Raw genomic sequence first — 24,872 nt, forward strand, 5'->3', positions numbered from 1 at the left:
CTAACATTATTTATGAATTTTTTTTATTCAATGAGTTGCTCCTAAAAATATAGTAGCACTTAAACAAATAACCATAACTGCAAATCCCCATATTGCTAAAGCTAATCCACCAAATTTACAAAATTTTTCTAATTTATTTAATTCTTCATTATTTGGATTTTTAATCAATAAATATCCAAATAATCCAGGTAATATAAATGATATTGAAGTTGATCCAGTACTTCCAACAAATGCTAAAACTTTAGCTAACGAGTTAACTGATATTGCAATTATATAACTTCCAACAACTATAAAAGTTGTAATTATATAGAATTTTTTGGTAGTTAATGGTATTATAATTGGATCATGACCTTCAGTATCTTGAGCACCTTCCATTGGTGTTGTTGATATGAATGATTCATCAATTATACTATTTTCATTTATTGAATTTAAACTTTCTATATCTGATGTTAATGAAGTATACCCTTGATTTCTTATAGTTGTTGAACCAGTTGATCCAGTTGACCCGGTTGAAATATTATTTGAACTTGATTTATTTCTTAATTTTAAATCATTAAAACCTTCACTTAAAAAATGTATAACATGATTTATTGAACCTCTACATGGATGACATTGTAATGGAAATGATAATGCAACCATTATAACTATACATAATCTTCCAATTAATGAACTTATTGAAGATTTTGGATACATTGATATAATATTTGAATTAACTTCATTACCAAATGTTAAATAACCAAAAATTCCAACCACTAAATATGATAATAATGCAGTTATAATAGCATTTCTAATAATAAGATTTGATTGTCTTGTTTGAGATCCATCTTTTTCATGTGGTTTTAATTCATTTATAATAGCAAACATATTTTGATGACAAGTATAAGCAAATACAAACATTGGGAATGAACTTAATGTTTTTTTCCAACTTATTGGACCAATCCAATCAATATGATTTACATGGTTTTTATCAATAATTATAATTTGAAAATACTTTGTAACAACTAAACATATTAAATATGCCACAGAAAATAAAGCTAATATACTTGTATATTTTAATGAATTTAATTTTTTTAAAAACGATAATGGAGTTATTATAAATATCATAAATATAGATATCCAAATATTTCTACTCATAAATATTGAATCAGATTTAACATTTAAAGTTTCCATAATTTTAGGCATTAAATCACCCACCACAACTAAATAAGAAATTCCTACACCAAAACATTTAATAGATATAGCTAAATCAAATAATATTGATAAATTAGGATAAGTTAATTGTGATAACAGAAAATAAGAAACTGATCCTCTTTGTTCAGTATATTTTGCAACTTTATTTTGTAAATATAATCCAAATGCTGATGTTAATGAAGACCAAACTATAAGTAAACAACCAAATATTAATCCATTTGATTTTAATCCATATGGCATTGTTAAAATTCCTGCTCCTATGATTGTATTTAGAAGATTAATCGTACCTGATTTTATCGTTGCTCTTGCCATTTTGTATTTAGTGTTTGATTCATCAATTAAAATATATGTATATTTTTAAGTAAGTTGGTGATATTAATTGTAGTTTTGGTAGAATGTAGTTTGTTATTTGTGATTATTTTGTTTTTAATTGGAATTTGTAAAGTACCAAAATTCACCTTTTGCTAATATGTAAAAAATCTGGTAGCTTTGCAGAAACGGCTATTTTTTTATTACCTTTTTGCAACCTTTTTCGGTTAATCTATCGTCATTATTGATTTATCAATGAAAACTAAATAGAAAGACTATATTTAGTTTGAAGTTCTGTATGTCTTATTGATGTTTGATAAACTTCTTTCTATAATGTAAAAAGTATTACTCAATTTTTGAATTTTTTGGTGATTTGTTGTTCAAGATAATTCTAAAAAAAATGGAAAATTGGAGAACTTGTAATCCATTTTTAATGTGGCACAAGCATTTCTAAGCTAAGCTAGCTCTAGTTGCGATTAGTTGCTTCGACTTGACTTTTAAGTTTCATAAGCTATAAAATTCTTCGACTATTTACAATTTTATCATCTGATATGTGGGCAAGTAAGTACTGAATAGTTTGTGAGCTCTAATAAATCTATTGATATATTTTGGTAAACTTTGCTTTATTGAAAATTGAAAAATTTAGCTAATGGATCACAGTTTTATCGAGACTTAATCGAGGTTGTTATATGGTCAGCTCAAAAAAAAATCTTAGTACACAAATTATGAGGATCAGCGTCTAACTTGAAGGAGGGTTGCGATTTATTTATTATTCTCAAATTCCAAATACCTTAATGATTGATATTTCAAAAAAGTTACGGATGGAGACCATCTATTGTAAAGACCTTCTATTATAAAAGTACTTTAGTGGTTATGGAAATAAGAAAATAAACTACGTAACCAAAGTATAATTGAGGGTCACTTTAAACTTTATAATCTCATCTCCTTATCTTTAATTTAAATAAAACTATTCAAGAATCTTGATAGTTAAGCCTTGTATCAATTAATAACGTCATTTAAAAAAGTTTATTAATTTTAGTTTATTATTTGAAACAAAAGATGAAATTCGAAGTCAGAAAAAAATAAAAAAATTAAATTGTGCATCAGATTTGAAACAACATCTTCGTAAATTGATTACGAAAAACCGTTATGGAAAGATAGTAAGAACCTTTAGACAAAAGTCCTATCTATTATTCTACCTAGATGTATTATTGAATATCTATGAATATCAATAAGATCAAGGACATTTTCAGTATTGAAAATACAACATTAAAATTTGTGGATTAACTTGTATGATAAATTATTTTTCTTAAATCTTTTTTATTTTTAAAAGTTTAAAGAGAAAAAAAAAAAAAAAAAAAGAAATTTTGAAAGATATAAATTTTTTTTATATAAAAAATCATTTGTAGTTGCATTTTAATATTTTTTTGAATCAAACAAACAACTTATTTAATTTCCTTTAGAATACAATCATTATTTATTTTCAATACTTAAACAACCTTTAAACCCTTACTCGATCATTATACTTAGTTTTCAAAATTATACAAATTTTTTCAGATAAATCATTAATCACATAATATTATAATCATATTTTTACTATAAATAATTAATATACAAATATTCACTATTCAAGTACATAATGTTATCATCATTTAAAAGAGATTGTAAGATCGTGTTCAAAGAAATGTCCTTATTGGACAAATTATTACCAATATTGATAATACTAGCAATGATTATTGGGATATTATTATCAGTTTATGTACCACAATCAAAAGAACCTTTTAATAATACTGATGAAAATAAAATGACAAATGTTTCAATACCACTTAATGTTGGATTAATTATTATGATGGTACCACCATTATGTAAAATTGAATTTGAAAAATTAAAAAAATTTGATGGAGCTAGACATTCAAAATATTTAAAAGAAATTTTAATATCATTAATACTAAATTATATTATTGGTCCCTTTTTAATGTTTGGATTAGCTTGGGCTTGTTTATTTAATGAAAAAGAATATAGAACTGGTATTATAATGATTGGTATGGCAAGATGTATTGCAATGGTTTTAATATGGAATCAATTAGCATTAGGTTCAAATGATTTATGTGCAATTTTAGTAATAATTAATAGTACTCTACAAATCATTTTATATGCTCCTTATCAATTATTATTTTGTTATGTTATAACTAATGAACCAATAGAATTTTTGAATGATGTTTCAATGGGTCATTTATTTGTTTTAGTACTTAAAAATATTGGTATATTTATGGGTATTCCTTTATTCTTTGGTGTTGCTATTAGATTTTGTTTTATTTCAACTATTGGTACTGAAAAATTTAATAAAAAAATTATGCCATTTATAGGTCCATGGGCATTAATTGCATTATTATATGTTATCATAGTTATATTTATATCAAAAGGAGATGAATTTATTCATGAATTAAGAGAAAGTTTAAAATGTTTAATACCATTAGCTTTATACTTTATGATAATGTGGTTTGGAACTTTTTTTTTATTACGTTATTTATCAAATATAATGAATTATAAAAATATACTTAAGAAAAGACAAAATTCAGATGAAGTTACAAATATTGATTCAACAGATGAAGAATCAAAATTACTATATAAATGTGGATGTGAAGAAAAATTATCAGATAATCAAAAGAAAAAAATTAAAAGTTTACAATGTAATGCAAGTTATGAATCAACAGTTACTCAAGCTTTTACAGCAAGTTCAAATAACTTTGAATTAAGTTTAGCTATGGCTATTGCATTATATGGTGAAGGTAGTAAACAAGCTATTGCTGCTGTTTTTGGTCCATTATTGGAAGTTCCTGTCTTGTTGTTATTAACTTTTGTTGCTAGATATTTCAGAGTTAGTTTTGTTTGGAATGATGTTGATTTAAAAAGAAGTAATGGAGAAGTTGAAGTTGTTGAAAATGAAGATAAAAAAGGAGATGAAGAATGAGTATGAAGTTTTGGCATTTTGTTTTATTTCTATATTTATGTATATTTATAGCTTAAAGTTAATAGGCTACTAATTTCTATGGCATTGTTATTTTCAGAAAAACAAACTTTTTGTAAATCTTGCTCTCAACTTACTCTATCGTTTGTTATGTTAAAATTCAAATGTAAAATTCATGCAAAAAATATCGAAATTAGTTCTACACTGAAATTCTAATACACCAACTCGAAGGGGAACCAGCAAGATTGAAAGTATAAGTATTAAAGCAAACATCACTCAACTTGCGGATGTACTAAATATCATTTACGATATAATTAGTTAGTCAAAATTGGCAAAAAAACTATTGCAAAAAATAAAGTCGGTTGCAAATTCAACTTCTTATTTACTTTGGACGAGATGAGAATCGAACTCATGACCTTTTGCTTGCAAGGCAAACGCGCTACCAACTACGCCACACGCCCTAGTTCTTGTTTGTTTTCAATTTAGGATTAATAACACAACTAATAAATAATCACGTGACTTAACATTACATACTTAAACTATTAATTCACCACGCTTACTTTAGAGCTTGAGTAGGCAAAAAAAGTCTTCAAAAATGGATCAAAAGCAATTCTAAAAATGAAGCTGATTTGTATATTGAATTACCGTACATTGTGCGTGATCTTTATTGATCTTTACTAAAATAACTTTCAAGTTTTCCCAAAAGTTCTTTAAATGCAGAAATCGAAATATTATCAGTTGATAAACCTCTATAACCAATCTTAGCAAAAGTAATAGCTTTTATAAGACCTTTGAAATATTCAAAAGTAGCTTTTGAAACGTTGGGATATAAAATATTCTCTGCCCTTGATGTGTGTGAACATCCTTTTATTGGTGGTATACCATTAAATCTATTTTCTATCCATGTCCAAGCAGCAGGAGCTCCTATAACAGCTTCTGTTATATGACCATTCAATAAATCCTCTGCAAATTCTAAAGAAGGAACTCCTGCATCACTCCATAGTTGATAAATTTTTTTAACATCTTTTATAGGAACAATATGATCTAATTTACCATGATAAATAAAAATTGGAGTTGTTGGTTTAAATTTTGAAGTATCTAGATATAATAATGAATTTTCTTTAAGTATACGATCAATTGTAGGTTCATTCAATACATCTAATCCTCTTGGTATAAGTGGATTTTTACCACTTAGAAAACGATGACCAAAATATTTTAAAACTGCTCCGGCAAGACCAACTTGACCTGCGTATTTTAAATAGATATCCTTGTCATGATCAATTTCTTTTTCTATAGCAGATTTGAATTCAGGATATTCATTTCCCAATCCAGTTAAAGCAACTGGAATTAAACCAGCAACTAGTCCTCCATCAACACTTTCTGCTATTGATTTAATATTTGTAACAAATCCACCTAATACAGTACCAATAATATTTTCTTCAATTTCAGGTGCATAAGAATTTAATAATACATTAGCCCAACTTGATGCGATACTACCCCCAGAATAACCTAGTAGTGCTACTTTTGCATCTGGATCTATTCCTGTTAATTTTTTAGTATTTAATATTGCACGAATTGAATTTAATGTTGCATATCCTGCTTGTCTACCAGCAGCAAAAGCCGATTTATATCCTTCATAATCTGGTGAAACTACATAATAACCCTTTTGTAAAGCTAAAGTAATAGAAGTCATTTCAATTTGAGTTGCAATTGTAGCAATTGAAGCACCAAATAAAAATCCATATGAAGGTGAACAATTTAAATCAGCACTATCTTCAAAAGTTTGATAACTTACAATTTTTTTGGGATCAGCATTATATGGTTCCATTATAGTTGTAACAAATGCATTTGGATTACCAAATGAATCTTCGGATCTTACAAGTAATTGCCATGAATACTTCAAATTTAAAGGAACGAATATACTTCTTACCTTAGTTGGAGTATTTCTAGATCTTATTATATCTCCAAGTTTATAATTTTCCAAATTATCTGGTGCAATATAGAATGGATCTTCTTTTGGCGTTAGTGGTGCTTTGGGAAATGCTAAAACCATTGATTGAAACAAGGTGGAATGAAAATCAATTTCATTACCTGTATGAGATGGTTGTTGTTGATCTAAATGAGTAAATTTTGATTAATATGATTTGAATTTCATCTTAAAGTCATATGAGATGCATGTTGTGTTATATTGCTTATATCATTACCCCGTACGTTCTTTACTAATTTAAGCACATATTCATATAAATTTTAAACAGCAACCTCCAGTTCTTTAAGTCTTCAATGTTTTAATTTAACGCGCATGAAAATCCATGTTTGTTTTTTATACCCGTCGAATTTCAAACCTGTCAAAGTAATTTTTCTGATATATTGTAATTATATACTATTTTTGTACCTGAATGAATTTTTTCATTCCTTTTAAATAGAATTGTTCAGCGAGATCTAACTTTTATCATAATAAATAAATTTTGCTTGTAAGATTGTTTTGTTTCTAGGCTCCGCTCGTCTTTGTTAGTATATACTTGCTATTACAGAACTATGAAGGTGATGTACTTTTACTCCTTCTTAACGACAGCCAGATTGCTCAGTTGTATCTGACCTAATCACTCATTGATGCTTTGGTTAAATTTACAGACCAGTGTACATTTAAATTTTCCCTCAATTTGCTACCAATTCCTGTTTCAGAATTTACACAGGATTTTTAAACGCTAACATATGGAACTTTTATAGTACGTGTAATCATACATCTGAGAAGTGAGATTGCTACTGAAGAGCCAACACTTTAAAAATAGTTCAAATTTTAATTTCGCTGAATCGCTATAATCTAATCTACTTACTTAACTAAATCTTACAAGCATGTATATCCTGATTTCATTTCCTAGTTGGTCTTATATATATTTACAACTTTTCCCAAAATACAATTGCATGCTAAACTTGAAAGAGAACATAACGATAAGCCTTGCTAACCTGTCTAAGCAAAAGTAACAGTATTAATTATACCTTGGAAATAGCTTTTGCAATATTCGGTTAATTAAGTTTTCTGCTCTAACTGTATGTGAGTAACTCGTACTGATTCAACTTTCAAAATTGCTTTCAGAACCCTAGTTGCTAATTTGAGCGAGTCGGATTTTTGCTCATTATCTCAACAACCAGAAAGAATCCTTCAAGAAAACCTAGTGCATTAAAAAGAACAACAATAAAGGTGACCAAATATTCTACGTTATTACGCATTCAGACTTTAGTCTAAAACTTTGATCAATTAGATGTAAGTCTATACTAAAAACTATGAATGGAAGAATCTTTTATCTCCGTGCCAAATATCGAAGCCTCTAATTCACGAAGTTTAAACGAGGTAGTAATGTGCATATGAAATTTTTAGTAAATTAAATTACGAGATTGGGTAAAACCTTTGAGATCAAATACTTATCATCTTTATTCGAATATTTTGGTCAATCAATTTTATTACTAAATATGGAAAAAGAAAATATATCTGAAACATTCCTTTATTACACAAAACCGTAATTAATCAAGATTTCGAAAATTTCTATCTTACCCCATTATTTTTACGAGGAGAAAATTGACATATTTTTTTTTAGTTAAGAAGACGCAAATTAAAGTTCCAACACTCAGCACAATGTGTAAGGGGAATTCTTCATTTTGAAGCTCATTAATTAGGTACTATGAGATAAATCCAGAACCAATAATATAAATAAAAATCAATAGGGCCAAATTTTGAAAAAATGGCTTATTAGATTTCTTCATAGTTTTTCAAATTTCTGGCTCAAAAATGAGATTAATTTTGTTAACTTTGTCCTTCGTTTTATCATTGGTTTTATCATTACCAACAACTCCTAAAGCTCCTAGTGAAGATGATTTTTATATAGCTCCAGATGACATAGAAAATTATAAACTTGGAGATATTATTAGATATAGAAATACTCCAGCTCAATTAAGAGGTATAATTTTCCCAATAAATATTAAAAACTCATGGCAATTACTAATTCGATCTGAAGATTCTTTTGGTAATCCAAATGCATTTGTATCAACCATAATGGAACCTTATGATGCTGATCCAAATAAAGTTATTAGTTATCAAACTTTTGAAGATAGTACTAATTTAGATTGTTCAGCTTCTTATGGATTTTTATATGGTGCTTCAATGTCAACATTTAATACTCAAATAGATATGACTCTTATAACATTGGCTTTACAAAAGGGTTATTATGTTGTTTCACCAGATTATGAAGGTTTTAAATCAACATGGACCGTTGGTAGACAATCAGGGTATGCAACTTTGAACTCGATTCGCGCTACTTTAAAATCTGGTAACTTAACCGGTATAAATTCAGATGCTAAGGTCGCTATGTGGGGGTACAGTGGTGGTAGTCTTGCTTCTGGTTGGGCTAATGTTTTTTTAAATTCATACGCCCCAGAAATTGAAGATAAGGTAATTGGCACTGCATTAGGTGGATTTTTCACAAACGTTACAGCTATGTTCGAAGTCGTTGATGGTGGAATAGCCGCTGGTTTAACTCCTATTGCATTAACGGGTTTAACTAATGAATATCCAAATATAACTGATTTATTATATCAAAATGTTGGACCAAATCAAAGAGTAAATATAGAAGATGCAAAAAATCATTGTTTAATAGGATCACTTATAAAATATTTTGATGCTAATATATTCTCTGGTAATAATCCTTCAATACCAGGGGGGTTTGAAGTGTTGAAGATACCAGCTATTAATCAAGTAATTCAGGAAAATTGTTTATTAAATTTAGATGTATCAAAATATAAACCAACAACTCCAGTATTTATATATCAAGGTACACTAGATCAAATTCTTCCCATAAAAGATTCTAAAAAGGCATATCAACAATGGTGTGACGCTGGCGTTTCATCAGTTGAATTTGCTGAAGATTTATTAAATGGTCATATTACAGAATATCTTGTTGGAGCCCCAGCTGCTTGGACATGGATAGAAAATAGATTTGCTGGTATTCCACCTGTAAAAGGCTGTTCACATACTGTAAGAGCTGAAAATTTGTTTTACCCAAATGTTTCGAAAGCTACTTATGATTATTTTGAGGGGTTAATTGATGCTTTTTCATTTGCTAAAATTGGGTATCAAGGATTATCATCTGATAATGTCTCAAATTCTGATTTTCAAGATTTTTTGACTAGCATAGAAAATTATTTTAACTAAATAAGTTTCTGTTTTAAGAACGGTTAATCAGTAAATATTTTATATTTTGATTATTTTTAACAAAAAAATAGATTACGTTATTTATTTTATTCTTTGACCTACACTTTTAAGCAAATTTAATGATACTCTTTTGAGCAAATTAAATGTCTCATGGGCAGAGACGTGTCCTGACTCTCGGGAAATTGGTAAAAGAAGGGTATCAAAATTATAAATATTGCCTGAAAAAAAAGTTGAATGTTCGGGCGCAAATTGGAAAACCCTCAAATTTTGTTAGGGGGTAAATTTACAGACTTTCTAGCCATATTGAGAACTCTGAGTACCATCAAGAACCAATAGGCAGCATGTATACATTTTTCAGCACATATTTGAAACAAGTTATGCATTCATTGAAAGTTTGCTGGTACATGATAATTAATTTTGCAACAATAATTTGTTGACAGCTGTAAACTCCCCCAATTGAGGATTTTTTAGGGTACGTCATTATAATAAAGTATCTGTGGTTCAGTCGGCTGATAAATAAGGTATCCCCGCTTGCTCTAGGGTAGTCATATAATAATGTTTATGTTTGCCTTAATTTATAATTTATTATCTCATTTAATTGTTCTCTAAACCATCTGTAATTTTTTCAGTAAATGTGATATCAACCTTAATATTGAGTATCTGTTGTTGATAAAATGGATATGCTTGAGTAGTTTTGCTGGTCAATTTGCACCTAAACCTAATGGTTGTAGTTATCTTAATACGCTTATACTTGCAGTATTTTTGTGATTTGCTTGGTGGCATCTTTTGAAACATTTCGTAATTCTCTTGTCATAATGTCTAAGCTGTGAAATTCTAAGAAATGTGTGTCTAGGGTACTTTTAACCTTTTTTGCACTTATAGTGACCACTTTCTTCTCTTTGTAGCTAGTTTCAAGTAAGACTTATTCTGGTTTGTGTCTGTTTTATTGCATTTGTCCAGTCTATATCTGCTATCCTTAATTTTAATCATTGTATTGACCAACTGACATTATGAATTGCCTTTAATCAAAGTTGAATCAAAATCAACCATCTCTCTCTAAGAATCAGCTTACGCTCTCCAGTCATGTATCTCAAGTACCGAAGTCAAAAAGGGTTGTCAGTCAATATTCCAAAACATCAAAAGTTTAACTTGCTTCACTCCAATGTCTAATCTAAATCACAGTCCAGTCAGTTAGTTCAGTTTGTTTTCAAAGGCGCGTCTCAAGGTTGATAAGATCATTAATCTGTCCATTGGGTCGGGAAAACGTCTCAGATAGTCAACTCAGGTAATTCCCATTCTTGAGTGGGTGAAATGTCTCACAAAAAGTTCTCAATTGATAATAAAACTAGAATTCTGAAGTTAGTAGTAAATAAATAAATAAATAGTTCTACATTTGTATGGATAAAAGTAGAATGGATAAAAGTAGTATGGATAAAAGCAGTTTGGATAAAAGTAGAAGTTGGTGATCAATTGAAAAGAATAGTTGTCAAAATAAAATGAAAAAAATTATTTTTGCTTTGTATATATCTAAATGGCAATAGTTTTGTTATGCTAATATTTAGTTGTAAAATTTTAATATGAAAGAAATTGAGACAAAAAATAATTAGAATATAGAGAACAAAGTATACTGAATTTATATAAGCTGAAGCTTCTGAAAACTTTATACAACCAAAAATAGTAATTTTAAGCCTTTCCACTTACTGAATTTTAATTCAATCTAATTTTTGAGACATCTTGTAGGTTAATAGTGTGCTTTAAAAACCACTTTTATTGTACTGTATCAATTGACATTTATTTATATACAGGATTATAAGGTACGTAATATCTTAAAATCATAACAAATCAAATAGCAAAATGTGAATTTTTAATTAGTTCATAAACGACAACATGATTATTTCAAGACCAATTAATTGAAGTAATAGTAATCAATTTGTATACATTATACAAAACTAACAAAATTTAAGACTTTACAGGAGTTATATAACATTAAGTTATTGAATTAAGAATATGTATGAGTTCTTATTCATTTTGGTGCAGAAACTAATTAATTTATAAAAGGAGATTCCAGACTTGAGAGGTATTTAATATTTGAAAAGCTAGTGTTTTGTAGCGCTGAACGCTTATACTTTGAGATAAGGTTCATGCTTTCGGTACAATCAAAATTCTCAATTGGGGGTTTATCAGTCATTATATTATACGTTATAGTAGTATAATAGTCGATAATTAATAAATAAAGGTTCTAATGCTAAAGTATGTCATTCATATAATGGCTAATTTGACTAGTAAGTCCTTAATGGTACAAGGCAGCTATAAAGTCACATAAGCTGCTGCTCTAAACCCCCGTTTTAAAAAAATTGAGAATTTTGCCAAATGACGGCGAAGCACGTCAATATTTTTCTTGACTCACAAACATCAATGACAAAATGCCCTTTTTATTGATTCATCAGATACTCCTACTTTCTCGCTTCTCATTTATATAGGTTGTTTTTCCATTGATCTCTTGGTTATTGAGATATTTAGGGTTTTAGCTAACTTTGTCAATTTTGCATCTGCACTAACAAAAGTAGTACCAAAATGTAGATCTCACTTCACTGAAGCAAAGAGAACGCTCAAATTAAGCAATTCTTTTCTGGTTCTTGAGTTATTGGCGTTTTTAGTAATAGCTTATATGCAGTCACATATTAATACAACTCAAAATGCAATATTTTAAAATCGACATATTCAAGACAATTAGAAATACTTCAATTTTTATGAAACCTACACCATTGTAAGGTTAATGAAAAAATAAATGTAATTAATATGACACTTTCTTCTCTTATTTGAACCAGTATGAAGTTGAAGCCAATTGAAAAAGACGAAAACTAAGAGTGAAATTTTTCTTATATGCAGTATTTTGTGAAGAAAAAAATCTTCCTTCCCAACTTGGAGTTTTCTTTAAAGAGATCTAATTTTTACATCATTTTGATCATTGATAAAAATTGAATGTGATTAGTATGACACTTTTGGCACCAACTGTGTAAGGGAAAGAGTTATTTAAGTAGTTTAGTAACCAATAACGTGACCTCGGTGGTATAAATCCAGTTTTGTGTAATATTGACTTTGAAAGTAGCCCAAACTAAAATGGCCTATATCTCATCAACTAGCATCGCTAGCAGCACACAAAATTGTTTATTGATCTACTTGAATCAAGATCTAGCTTATCAAATTAGTTTGAAGGCTGTAACTGCTCATTTGAGCGAGTTAGACGTTTCCCTGAATATCTCAACAACCAGAGGAAGTTACGTAATAGGACCTAGCTCATTAAACAGATGACTGGTAAGGGTATCTGAAAATGCAATAAAAAAGTTTTAGAAAAAAAAAGTGAAATGTCTGGGCGCAAAATGGTAAATTCTCAAATTTTTTTAGGGGTAGTTTCACAGACTATTAAGCCATATTGAGAACTCTGAGTACCAACAAGTACCAATAGGCGACATGCTTGCAGTATGGCTAGCTCTATTTTGGTTCTATTTGTCCAAACGATGAAGCTGTGCATAAGTAATTTTGATTGTCGTGACAATAACTTCGTTGACAGCTGAGAACCACCCCTTTTGAGAATTTTTTTGAGGTACTTCAAAATAACCAGGCCTTTGTGGTTCATTTATCTAGCGTCTCTGCAAGTCTAGGGCCCGTAGTGTGCTGAAACATCATGCTTGTCATTGAATTCTTTACTTCAAAGTAAAAGGCAATTTTGATTCTCTCATTCTAAATGTAATTAATATCGCTATCAGTGGTAAAAAGTTGTTCATTATTGAACTTAGCACATGATGCTTATGTCTTTGCTTGTATGTGAAATATTGAAATAGTCCACATACTTTTGTATTCTTTGTTAATTTGATATGTTTTATATTTGCAATTATTTCGCGTTTAAGAGGGACAGGACATTAAATTATCTGGTAGCAACTTCTGAAACATAGACTTTGTTAATTTAGTAAAAGAGTTTAGTTATCGAATTTTAAATCTCACATTCAGGACCTAAAAGAGTAAATCTGCTATTATTGCACAGAGCAGAGCTAATAACCATTTAGAGGTTTAGCTTGGGTCTGGTCTGAATCGGATATTGAGGTTCAATTTATACGAAGTTCTTCCTTAGATTGATTATATTTTCACCTGCTCTCGGGAAATATCCTTTAGTTAATATAGCTTATCGATATAATATATAAGGGGGAGCAGAACAATTTAAGACCCTGTTTTGAGCTTAAAACATGACACTCCAATAATTAGTATATTTTGAAAAATGCAGAAAGTTCAGAATATTTTGCATTGATAAACTGCCGTCATTCTACAAGGTATTAAGAGCTCATTTACTGACCCAAAGCAATCCCATGCCTTCTAGAAATTTAGTACAGTAAGTAAAAATTATAAATATTTTTATGTCAAAAGTTGCAACTTTACCTTGTTAAAATTGATTTAGTCGTAATTAATATATCACGTTTTGTAAGGCGTCGGAATTTTAGGTACCAGATAAGACAAATTAGCTGAAACAAGAAGTGCAATATTTTTATCAAGCTTTATTATTTCTTGAGGAGGATCATTACTAACGTTAAATTGAAAAATCGGCTATTGAGCAAATTATAGCAAGATTTGTGCCAGCTACAGTATATTCAAGCTCCCCCATATTTATAGTCATCATTCGATAAATCTGTAAAAAGAGGAGAAGAAATCTTGAAAAGAGGGGAGATCTCATTATTGAAGTGAAAAAAAAAATACCTTGAAAATTTTCAGTACAGCAACAGATCTATATATAAGTACAAAATTAGTAAAAGAGTTTACAGAAAAGGGGGTTTAATAATTCCGTTAATGAATTTAACCGGTTTTGTTCTCAACAATATTTTCAAAGAGTTTCAAAACTAGATAGAAAAATTTTTCAACCCTAAATACTGAAAATTTCATCAAGCATAGAACCTTTTTCACAAATACGAATTAGGAAATTGACGAAAGTTTGATAAAAAAATATGTAAAGTGAAAAAAAGTACAATTAAATTTTGTAGTATTTGTATTTGCACAATAAATCAGATCTAAAGGGGTAAAAATTCAACAAACTTTAAAGTAAATTATAAAGCCTTGAACTTGATTGTGTTGAGTTTATTGTTTCAGCAAGAGCATCTGCTTCTACAAGTTCAGCCTTGTAGACGTGGTCAGCCTTGTAGACGCGGACAATAAGAAATTGTTTTACAAAATTTGACAAATATCCGTTATTTAATATCATTGAATTTTTCGTAAACTGAGAATAATATTAAATCCTCAATGTAAAAGAAGAATCGGCAATAAAATGTGTCAACAATTTTGAGAATAATATGAATATGTAAATCAAAATTGAAAGAAGATCTTAAATTCTACTAAAGCTGAAATTCATCTCCAATTATATAATAAAGGAATAATATGTTTTATGTCTCGGGTAGAATAATATAATCCCGTTTTAAATTATAATTTTATAAAATATTATATATTTTTCAAATAACTCTTCACAACTTATTACAAGTTTAATATACATAGAGTTAATATCTTACATATACAGATTAATTTATCCATAAAAAGTACTTGTACAGTAGTAGTAAAAATGTCTATGAATTAAGAATGATAAATATTCTATGCATGTTAAACTAAATTGATTAATCGAAAAAAAAAAAAAAAAAGTGGAGAGATTAATTTTGCGATATAGCAATATTAAATAAATTTAATTAATTCTAATGAAATAATAATTCAGAAGTACAAATCAAAACTAGTTTGTTACTTGATCAAAGATATAATAATACAACGTAATGTGGAGCATGAAGTGAAGTAAAAGTACATAATACGTAGTACAAATTCTGTTCAATTAACCCTATTAGAAAAGGCTAAAGTAATTGAGATGAATATTAGTATGTACTTTTCTTGTTATAATATTAAATTAAATCGTAATATAATAACTTGCATTGAGTTAAAAATAATAGAAGGTTGTTGGAATAACAATGATCTATTAATCTGTACAGACGAGCAGTCATCTTTATCGTGTGTAATGGAGTCTTCTATTTGATCATTGAATTATAAATCAATTGGTTCATATCGTAAAACTAAGGTGTAATTAATGAAAAAAAAAAGGTGATTTCTTCAATTAAAGACTCAATAAAGTATAAAGTCTAGTGAGCAATATAGTAATTTCAGCAAAAAGTGTAAAGGGTAATTATCTGGGAGGGAATAAAAAGCCTTACGGTTTGAAACTGAATTCAACTTCTGCCTTGTTTACATATTAAAAGACATTAAGTACATACTGTTATAAAAAATCATGAGAGGTTTCATATATTTATAAAAAATTTAATGTTAGAATTTGAACATTTCCGATTTACTCTCGTGTTACTTAAAAGAAATTAATGATTGTGATTTAAGATCTTTCCTTTTTAATTTATTCACTATTTAAACAAGTATTTGATGAAATTCTTGTCCTTGTCATAAAGTTCTGATTAGATAAGGTAAGTTGTATCAATCGTGCTAATTGAGAATTATAAAACAAATTTGAATAATAATTTTTTGAATAGAATATTGGATATAAATTTTTCAAATCTAAATAACACAATATCAAATATACAATTACACAAAATAGAAGTAATTACACAAAAAAAATAAAAAAAAATTAAAAATAAAAAAGTCATTAATTTTTTATTAATGTTGTACTAACTATTGAACACTCACTATAATAATATTATTATATAATATTGTAGTATTCTTACTACCTTTCATTACAATTTCAATTAGTTCAAATTAGTTATATATATATATATAAATACAATTCATCAATCTATTACTGAAAAAGTTTAATTGTTCAATTAATTATATATATTAAACAATTTTCAATCCTTACAAATATTAATTCATTTCAAATTAAATATTATAATAATATTTTATTCTAATCTTTAACTATTTTCATATTAATTTTATAAAAAGTTTATTAATTTTCCAATTTGATTATCCTTGTTTAATATACGAATTAATTCATTTTTGTTCATAACTATCAATTATATCTTTAAATATATCAACATATATATCATTGAATTTTTCAACGATCAAAAACTAACAATAATAAAAAATACATTGAAAAGAATCAATAATAATAATAATAATAATAATATTATTATATCAGCATTATAATATATATATATATACCATACTAAGATTATTTTTAAATCACTAATAATAATATCAATTATTTTCTTATCATCATTCAATTTATTTTTCATTAAATTCAATTTTAATTATCTTTACGCTTCAATTGACATACATCGTTCATTCACCGTAATCTATTATTTCATATATCGTACCTAAAAATAACTACTATTAAATATATATGATATAAAGATGTCAGATTCGAAAGTTAATTTTAATTTATTTAGTAATCTGTCTTCATCTATTATTGATGAAGATATAATTAATAAAAAAGATCAAACTATAGAAGAACAACAACAACAACCTACGCAACAATCAGATACAATTTCATCAAAAACTAGTAGTCATAGCAATAAACTAAATCATGATCATAATTCATCCTCAATTTCATCTAATTTATCAATTTCTTCAATTTCTTCAAATTCAAATGATAATAATAATAATCACCATAATCATTCAACAAACACTAACAAAATAAATTTTAATTCAAAACCTTATAACAATAATAATCATAATAATCATAATTCAAATAATAAAGATGAAAAATTTCATAAATTTGTTAGAAAAACTATTCATAAATTAAAATTATCACCTGCTATACAACATCATCTGCAACAACAATCATCACAGCAACAATTATCTACATCACCATCTTTTTCTGCTTCTTCTGCACAACCTCCACCACCGTCATCATCTGCATCAACCACAACTAAATCACAATCTCAACAATCTCAACAATCTCAACAAACACAAAGAGATCCAATTGAATTATCACAATCACATCCAAGATTTAATTCTATAGTATCATGTAATTCATCATCAAGTGATATTTTTGAAAGATCAGTATTAAATTTCAATAATTCACAAAATAATGATTCGAAATCTCCTTTTATAAATTTAACTAATCCAGAAACTCCATTTCATTATAATATAGAAAATTATACAAGTCCAATATTAGATACAACTACTGAAATTTTAACTAATCCAAATATAAAATTAGATCAAGTTAAATTAAATTGTTATTGTGATAATTTAAATTCTTTTGATGATACTTTATTTAATTGTTCTACCACGAATAATGATAATGTAAATTTTAATACTAGTTCATTTGATAGTAATAATAACAACCAAAAACAATGTAATCAACCACAATTAGAGTCAATTTCACCAAATATAAGACCAAGAGCAAGAAGTATTATTTCTCAACTGATTATTTCAACTTTAGATAATTCAAATTTAAAACATGGTAATAATAAAATGAACTCTTCATTAGGTTTAACAACTATAACTCATACTAAATCTAATAATAATTTTAATACCAACAACAACAATCCAAAATTACACCCATCAAATTATCAAACTAAAAGATCATCAAGTTTTGCAGGTTCAACATTACATTCAAGAAACAAATCTTTAACAAATAGAGATTCTTTTGGTGGTCAACAACAACAACAAGATGATTTCAAATCTCCAACAATTGATTTTTTTTCATACGCAGATATCATAAAAAATGAAGATGAAAATAATTTCATCAAAATTGAAGAAGAAGAATTCCAAGATCAATCTTTTAATGCAAATGATCAACAATCTCGTGATGATGATAATGAAATCATTTCATTCAATCAATCAAATGTAGGTGAAATGGGATTTAATACAAATTCTGGTAATGGTGGACCAAGTATTAGATTTAATAATTTAGGAGGAATTTCAAGTAGACGTGGTAGTTATGCTACAATTAATGCAAAAGATTACATTGGAGTACTTTAAATTGAGTAAAGATTGTGGATTTTGCATTATTTTGAAAATTTAAATTTAAAATAGATTTATAACTCAGTTATTTATATATCTATCTTATATAACTTTGTACTTAGTCAGATACGCATGTGGCATAGTATTAATATCAATAAATTTTTTATTTATTTTTTGAATAATAATTTGATGTAGATTGTTTTATTCATAGATCATTAGCGAAAAAATTCTGAAACTATTCGGAGTATAAGATTAGATTTTGTATCGTATATTTTGGTAAACGCACGCCTTGTAAAAAGATTGATTATAATTAGATTTGGAACGACTAAAACTTTTACGACATTGAGAGAATAACAAAATACGTAATAGCTTTTGGATCAAGATCGTGTAAAAATTAGACGAGCTGACCAATTTTTTACTCGAGTTATATTTACATACATGTAAAATAAACACGACAAAAATTTCAGACACAGATGATTACTGTATATAATATATTACATATAAAATAATACTTAACAAATATTAACTATTGTACATTTTTATAAACGAAAACTTTTTTTTAAATAAAAAAATTTATTCAACAACTAAAACTAAAGTTTAAAAATTTTTTATCAAATATCGAAATTGCAACAGTTTATAAAGTCATTATATCAATCAATCAATCAAACGATTCATTCTAATAGATTAACTCAACCACAATTTCATTTTCCAAAATTCTTAAATTCTTCCGTTTTATTAAAACAAATCAAAGTCATCCTTTTTTTTTTCAATTTTATAAAATAAAACATCAAATTCAAACACATTTTTTCAATACTTCAAACCTTCATCCCAAAAGATAATCAAAGTATAACAATTAAATATCTATCATGACTGAATCATTATTTGATACAAATTTCGCATCAGAAAATGAACCAAAACCACCAACTACAACTTCCAACGCCACTTCACAAAATCCACAAACTAATCAATCAAATAATTTAAATGGTAAACATGATCAATCATCATCTAATAACACCACCACAAACAAATCAAATTCACAAATTAAAGATTCAAATAAATCAGCGGAAGATTCAAATGGTTATGATCAATCAACTTCATTACCTTCATTAAATGATAAAGCAAATGTTGATGCATTAATTAATTATAGAGTATTAGTTTCAGCAAAAGAAGCTGGTTGTTTAATTGGTCAAAATGGTCAAGTTATTGATTCGATTAGAGGTGAAACTAATACAAAAGCTGGTATTTCAAAATTAACTCCAGGTACTCATGAAAGAATTTTAACAGTAAGTGGTAAATTAGATGACGCAGCAAAAGCATTGAGTTATTTTGCTCAAGCATTAATTGGATCATCTATAGAAACTTATAATTATTTTCCATTAAAACAATTAAGTTCAACTCCATGTGTTCAAAATGAAACAACAATATTAAGATTATTAGTACCAAATAGTCAAATGGGTACATTAATTGGATCAAAAGGAGCAAGAATTCAACAAATTCAACATAATTTTGGAGTTTCAATGATTGCATCAAAATCATTTTTACCAGGATCAAATGAAAGATTAGTTGAATTACAAGGTACAGTAAATGATTTATATGATTCATTAAGAGTTATATCAAGATGTTTAATTGAAGATTTTTCAAGTAGTGTTGGAACAACTTATTATATTCCAAGAAGTCATCAATTAACAAGAAAAACTACTGAAAATATAAGTTTCCCAAATGATATGGTTGGTGCATTAATTGGTAAAAATGGTTCAAGAATTCAAGGTGTTAGAAAAGTTTCTGGTGCAATGATTGGTATAAGTGAAGCAACTGATGGTAAAGAAGAAAGAGTTTTCACTATAACTGGTACTCAACAAGCTGTTGAAAAAGCAAAAGGTTTATTATATCATAATTTAGAAAGAGAAGAACAAAGAAGAGCTGAATTTAATGAATAAATGTTTTTATGACATTTCATTTAACAATATTTTCATATTCCAAAATAAGAACTTAACTATGATGAAATAACTTTTCAAATATGTGTAAAAATCTTCAATGAGAAATCCTTATAAATTCAAAAAATCCTCAAATCATTTTTTAACTAATCTACAATTTATCTACAATCTTATGTATCAATTTTTGTGTGTATATATATATAAATAATAACTTTTTTAGCTGTTTAAATTCAAAATCAAATTATAAGAAATCACTTCATAAAATAATATATGTATTATTATCAACATAACCATACCTTCATTCTCTATAAACTTTTACTTATCAATTCAGCCAATTCTTCTAAATATTTTTGATCAATTTCATTAAATCCTTCCAATGTTAAACAATCTAAATCAATAACTCCCCAAACTTCTCCACCCAGTAGAATAGGCACAACAATTTCACTTTTTGTCTCTCCATCACAAGCTATATGACCAGGATATTCTTCAACATTAGGAACTAATTGAGTGGTTTTTGTTGATGCACAATTCCCACATACTCCAGAACCAAAATTTATAAATTGACAAGCTACTTTACCTTGAAATGGACCTAAAATCAATTGTTCTTCTTGATTTTGTGAATCATGATTTTTAACATAAAATCCAGTCCAATTTACTTGTACTCCAATAGAATGATATCCATGCCATAATAATGATGATAAATTTGATAAATTTGTAACCCAATTTGAAGTTTTTAAAGTTTCATATGAATCTAGTATATGCTTTAGTGTTTCTTCTTTTGTTAGTCCTGTAATGTTGGAATAATCTGCATGATTTACCATTTCTGAATTGATGTGCTGGTGAGGATAGTTTTTTTTGGTGAAGTTGTAATTGAATTGAAAAATGTATGGCTTTTTTATTATATTTGTATAAATTTTTCAAATATTGTCTTATATGCATGATGTTTTATTTTTAAATGATTGTGTCATTTTTTTAAAATGGATTGTGTTCAGATCTTTTACGCGAGAATAGTACGGCCTCGTGCGATCATGCATCAAATGTAGTACGTGCTCACTGGCTTTTTGCCCCAATTAAAGAATTTTCGAGGGATCAAAAATTGACTAAAATCAAGGGAAAAAAAACTCAAAATATTATAATTATTATTTAATCTTTAATTATTACTAGAATTATAATAACCTTTATAAAACTTACACTTTAATTTGTAAATTATTTATATTGATTTATGGATGGGTTTGAAAAATTTCTATCAATTCGAGGGATCCAAAGAATTCAAATTCATAGAGATACTGAATCAACTACTAGAAATAATTCTCAAATTAGAAATGTAAATTTTAGAACCAATACAAGAAATGAAAATTCAAGAACAAGAAGATCAGAAATTATTGTTTTGAATAATGATGATGAAATTATAGATCATAGAATTAATGGTATACCTATTTCTGATATTAGGAATGAAAATGAAGTTCAATCACCTTTAGATTTATTCGATTATGTGTTTAATCATATGCATGAATCTGATGAAGAAGAATACAATTACGATCATGGAATTGAACCTGGGCATGAACATGAAGATGAAAATGAACATGAAGAAACAGATATTGATCTCGCTTTTAATATCAGTGGTACGCCTGGAGCTCATGCATTTTTCAGTATTCCGCAAATGATGAATGATTATGATGATGTAACTGATGATAGTGAAGAAAATGATGATGAAGACGAAGACGAAGAAGATAATGAGGAACTTGATTCAAATACGCAAAATTATAGAACAGTACAATATAATGAATCTAATATTCAAGATTATAGAGAAGTACAAGATATAAATGATTTAATGCTTAGTGATGATGAAAGAGGTATAGTTATTGACGAATCAGAAAATTCAGATGCTGATCAATTTTATAATAGTCGAAGAGAAAGTTTTACGACACCTTCACAAAATAATAATGAATATGAAAAAAGAATGGATATTACTTCAGAAGATAAAAATTATAGATATTCAACAAAATCTACAACTTCTACTATTAAACTACCTCATAAATTTACCAAATCGAATTTTATATTCAATTCATCACAGACTACATTTAATAAATTTCAACAATATAATGAATTTGATGATGATTTCTTTATATTAAAAAATTCACCGGAAATAAATTTTGAAAATAGTTTAAACTTAAAAAAAATTGGTAGAATTAGTTTAAAAGAAATTGTGAAGTCCAAAAGGTATAAAAATAATTTATCATGTAATATAACTTCAGATAATAAAGACTATTTGGCCATAGGCTTAAATTCAGAAATCATCATTTATAAATACAATCCAATTACAAATTTACCTTTTGAAAATTGTTGTTTAAGATTTAATACAAAACCAAGTTATACATCAAGTACAGATAGATCAATCTCAACATGGCCATATTTCCCACATACTATAAATTATATGAAAAGCGGAGAATTTAATGGTAAACAAATTATATGTTCTTGTATTGATGATGGATTTTTATTAATTTGGGAAGTTGATACTTTAGTTAAATATATTGAGAAAAATGAAACTAGTAAGAAGAAAGATTTTAACGAAGTTATAAAACCAAAGTATAAAATTAAACTAAGTGCATCGTTATGGGGAGTTGACTTCAAAGAAAATATAATTGTTGCTTCTGATAATTCTCAAAGTTGTGTATTATTATATTATCACTCAAAGGACGAAAAATTTTATCATGTTAAAACTCATCAAATTTTGCATAACATACCAGATATTTCCATTTTGAAAATAAATAAAAATATAATTCAAGTTTCATGTGCTTCAATTTCGGGAGAAGTAGTCATATTTGAATTCAAATTTAAGTTCGTTGAAGGACCATTATATATAGAAGAAATTAATTATAATAGGAAAAAACAATTATATTATACTGATCCAATAGTGGAAACAATGGAAAATCAAGAACAACCAAGATCATCAAATTTTTGTGAATATAATTTTGAAAGAATTAAATTTTTAGAACCCATAGTAATATCAAGAATAGTTTTAGGTGAAGACTGCTGGACAGTTAATCACATTAATTCAAAATGGTTTTTACAAGTTAATTCATTACAAAATGTATTTGGTGATTCTACAATAAAAGAAGATGATGAAATTAATAGAATTTTAAATGAAAGTATGGCATTGGATAATAATGAGGAAATTGAAGATCACCACAACGATTCAACTTCACTGATTCATTTGGGTAGTTCTTCAAATTATCAATTTTTCCAAAGTGAAACTATTGCATTTTGTAATATCCATAAATGCTTACCACATGATAGTTCAAAATTTACAAATATAAATGATGAATACAGAAGACTTCATAAACAATATAAACTACAGCAACAACAACAACAAAACAAAAATTATCAAAATGAAGATTCTAATTTTTTAATAGTTTCAACGGGGAAGAAATTAGGGTTATTCAATATTCCATCATTATTTAGTCCCTGTGCCACCAAAACAATATTCAATAATGATTTACCAGATGATGGAGAAACAGCTCATGCAAATAGATTATCAATACTTTCCATAATTCCAGAATTATCTTGTATTATAGCAGTTTCTCAAAAGGGACTTGTAACAATAATGAGATTATGTACATATAGAGGCATATATGGTATGAGACAAGAATATGTTTTTCCGAATGTTCACGATTTACTTAATGGTGATGATAATGAGTATAGATCTATTATTGGATTAAGCATAAGGAAAAAATTTATTGATAAATCTACTTATATTTTGAATATTGTTTATAATGATGGGTTATTACTTGCATATGAGTTAAGTTAATTCAATAATTTGATTATGGTTGCAGTTTATAGGTAAAATAAATACAACATTGGACCATTGATTGCTTTCTTAATGATGAAATATAGTTTGATAACATATAGCTGGTTCTATTATAAGTGTTTTAATGTAGATTAATTGATAAAAACTCCTTCTCTGCCTTGAAGAAAGCACTTTCAGGACGCAATTTGTCTTTCAGCTCCAATATTAAATTTAAGGTTAGAAGTGGCTAGTGATTGATTTATTAGACGAAATATTTTAGATTTCTAATGAATCAGATTTTAGTCTAAAACTTTAATCAATTAGATCTAAATCTAAACTAAAAATTATGTATGGAAAAATCTTATATCTCCGTTCAAGGTTCCAAGCCTTTAATTTACGAAGTTTGAAAGAAGTAGTTAAGTACGTATACTTGATTCTAGTAAATTTAATTACGAGATTGGGTAATATCTTTGAGATTGGGTACTTATTATCATTATAAACCTCTTAGTTAATCCAAATTATTACTAGATATAGAAAAGAATATAAATTTGAAAC

General features: G+C 27.3%; 8 protein-coding genes across 8 annotated transcripts; 5 read left to right on the forward strand and 3 right to left on the reverse strand. All coding sequences in view use genetic code 12, as the record gives it.

Annotated features, from left to right (window-relative positions):
- Positions 1-27: 27 nt before the first annotated feature.
- On the reverse strand, positions 28-1,503 carry KGF54_000597 (aspartate/glutamate transporter; the record flags this gene model as incomplete). The annotated part of the gene is made up of 1 exon (XM_051766526.1): positions 28-1,503. The coding sequence occupies one exon, from the start codon at positions 1,501-1,503 to the stop codon at positions 28-30; it is 1,476 nt and encodes a 491-aa protein (XP_051622586.1).
- A 1,636-nt stretch (positions 1,504-3,139) lies between these two features.
- ARR3 (Arr3p) lies at positions 3,140-4,471 on the forward strand (the record flags this gene model as incomplete). Its single annotated transcript, XM_051766527.1, has 1 exon — positions 3,140-4,471. One exon carries the CDS (start codon positions 3,140-3,142, stop codon positions 4,469-4,471), a length of 1,332 nt encoding a protein of 443 aa, XP_051622587.1.
- Positions 4,472-5,132: 661 nt separating this feature from the next.
- Positions 5,133-6,521, reverse strand: KGF54_000599 (uncharacterized protein; the record flags this gene model as incomplete). Its single annotated transcript, XM_051766528.1, has 1 exon — positions 5,133-6,521. The coding sequence occupies one exon, from the start codon at positions 6,519-6,521 to the stop codon at positions 5,133-5,135; it is 1,389 nt and encodes a 462-aa protein (XP_051622588.1).
- A 1,731-nt stretch (positions 6,522-8,252) lies between these two features.
- On the forward strand, positions 8,253-9,671 carry KGF54_000600 (lipase family protein; the record flags this gene model as incomplete). The annotated part of the gene is made up of 1 exon (XM_051766531.1): positions 8,253-9,671. One exon carries the CDS (start codon positions 8,253-8,255, stop codon positions 9,669-9,671), a length of 1,419 nt encoding a protein of 472 aa, XP_051622589.1.
- A 7,368-nt stretch (positions 9,672-17,039) lies between these two features.
- KGF54_000601 (uncharacterized protein) lies at positions 17,040-18,614 on the forward strand (the record flags this gene model as incomplete). Its single annotated transcript, XM_051766532.1, has 1 exon — positions 17,040-18,614. The coding sequence occupies one exon, from the start codon at positions 17,040-17,042 to the stop codon at positions 18,612-18,614; it is 1,575 nt and encodes a 524-aa protein (XP_051622590.1).
- Positions 18,615-19,462: 848 nt separating this feature from the next.
- On the forward strand, positions 19,463-20,533 carry KGF54_000602 (uncharacterized protein; the record flags this gene model as incomplete). The annotated part of the gene is made up of 1 exon (XM_051766533.1): positions 19,463-20,533. The coding sequence occupies one exon, from the start codon at positions 19,463-19,465 to the stop codon at positions 20,531-20,533; it is 1,071 nt and encodes a 356-aa protein (XP_051622591.1).
- Positions 20,534-20,835: 302 nt separating this feature from the next.
- On the reverse strand, positions 20,836-21,351 carry KGF54_000603 (L-methionine (R)-S-oxide reductase; the record flags this gene model as incomplete). The annotated part of the gene is made up of 1 exon (XM_051766534.1): positions 20,836-21,351. One exon carries the CDS (start codon positions 21,349-21,351, stop codon positions 20,836-20,838), a length of 516 nt encoding a protein of 171 aa, XP_051622592.1.
- A 401-nt stretch (positions 21,352-21,752) lies between these two features.
- Positions 21,753-24,338, forward strand: KGF54_000604 (uncharacterized protein; the record flags this gene model as incomplete). Its single annotated transcript, XM_051766535.1, has 1 exon — positions 21,753-24,338. One exon carries the CDS (start codon positions 21,753-21,755, stop codon positions 24,336-24,338), a length of 2,586 nt encoding a protein of 861 aa, XP_051622593.1.
- Positions 24,339-24,872: the final 534 nt, after the last annotated feature.

Source organism: Candida jiufengensis, assembly GCF_024610255.1.
Source record: "Candida jiufengensis strain CBS 10846 chromosome Unknown scaffold8, whole genome shotgun sequence".
In the NCBI taxonomy this organism is placed as follows: domain Eukaryota; kingdom Fungi; phylum Ascomycota; class Pichiomycetes; order Serinales; family Debaryomycetaceae; genus Lodderomyces; species Lodderomyces jiufengensis.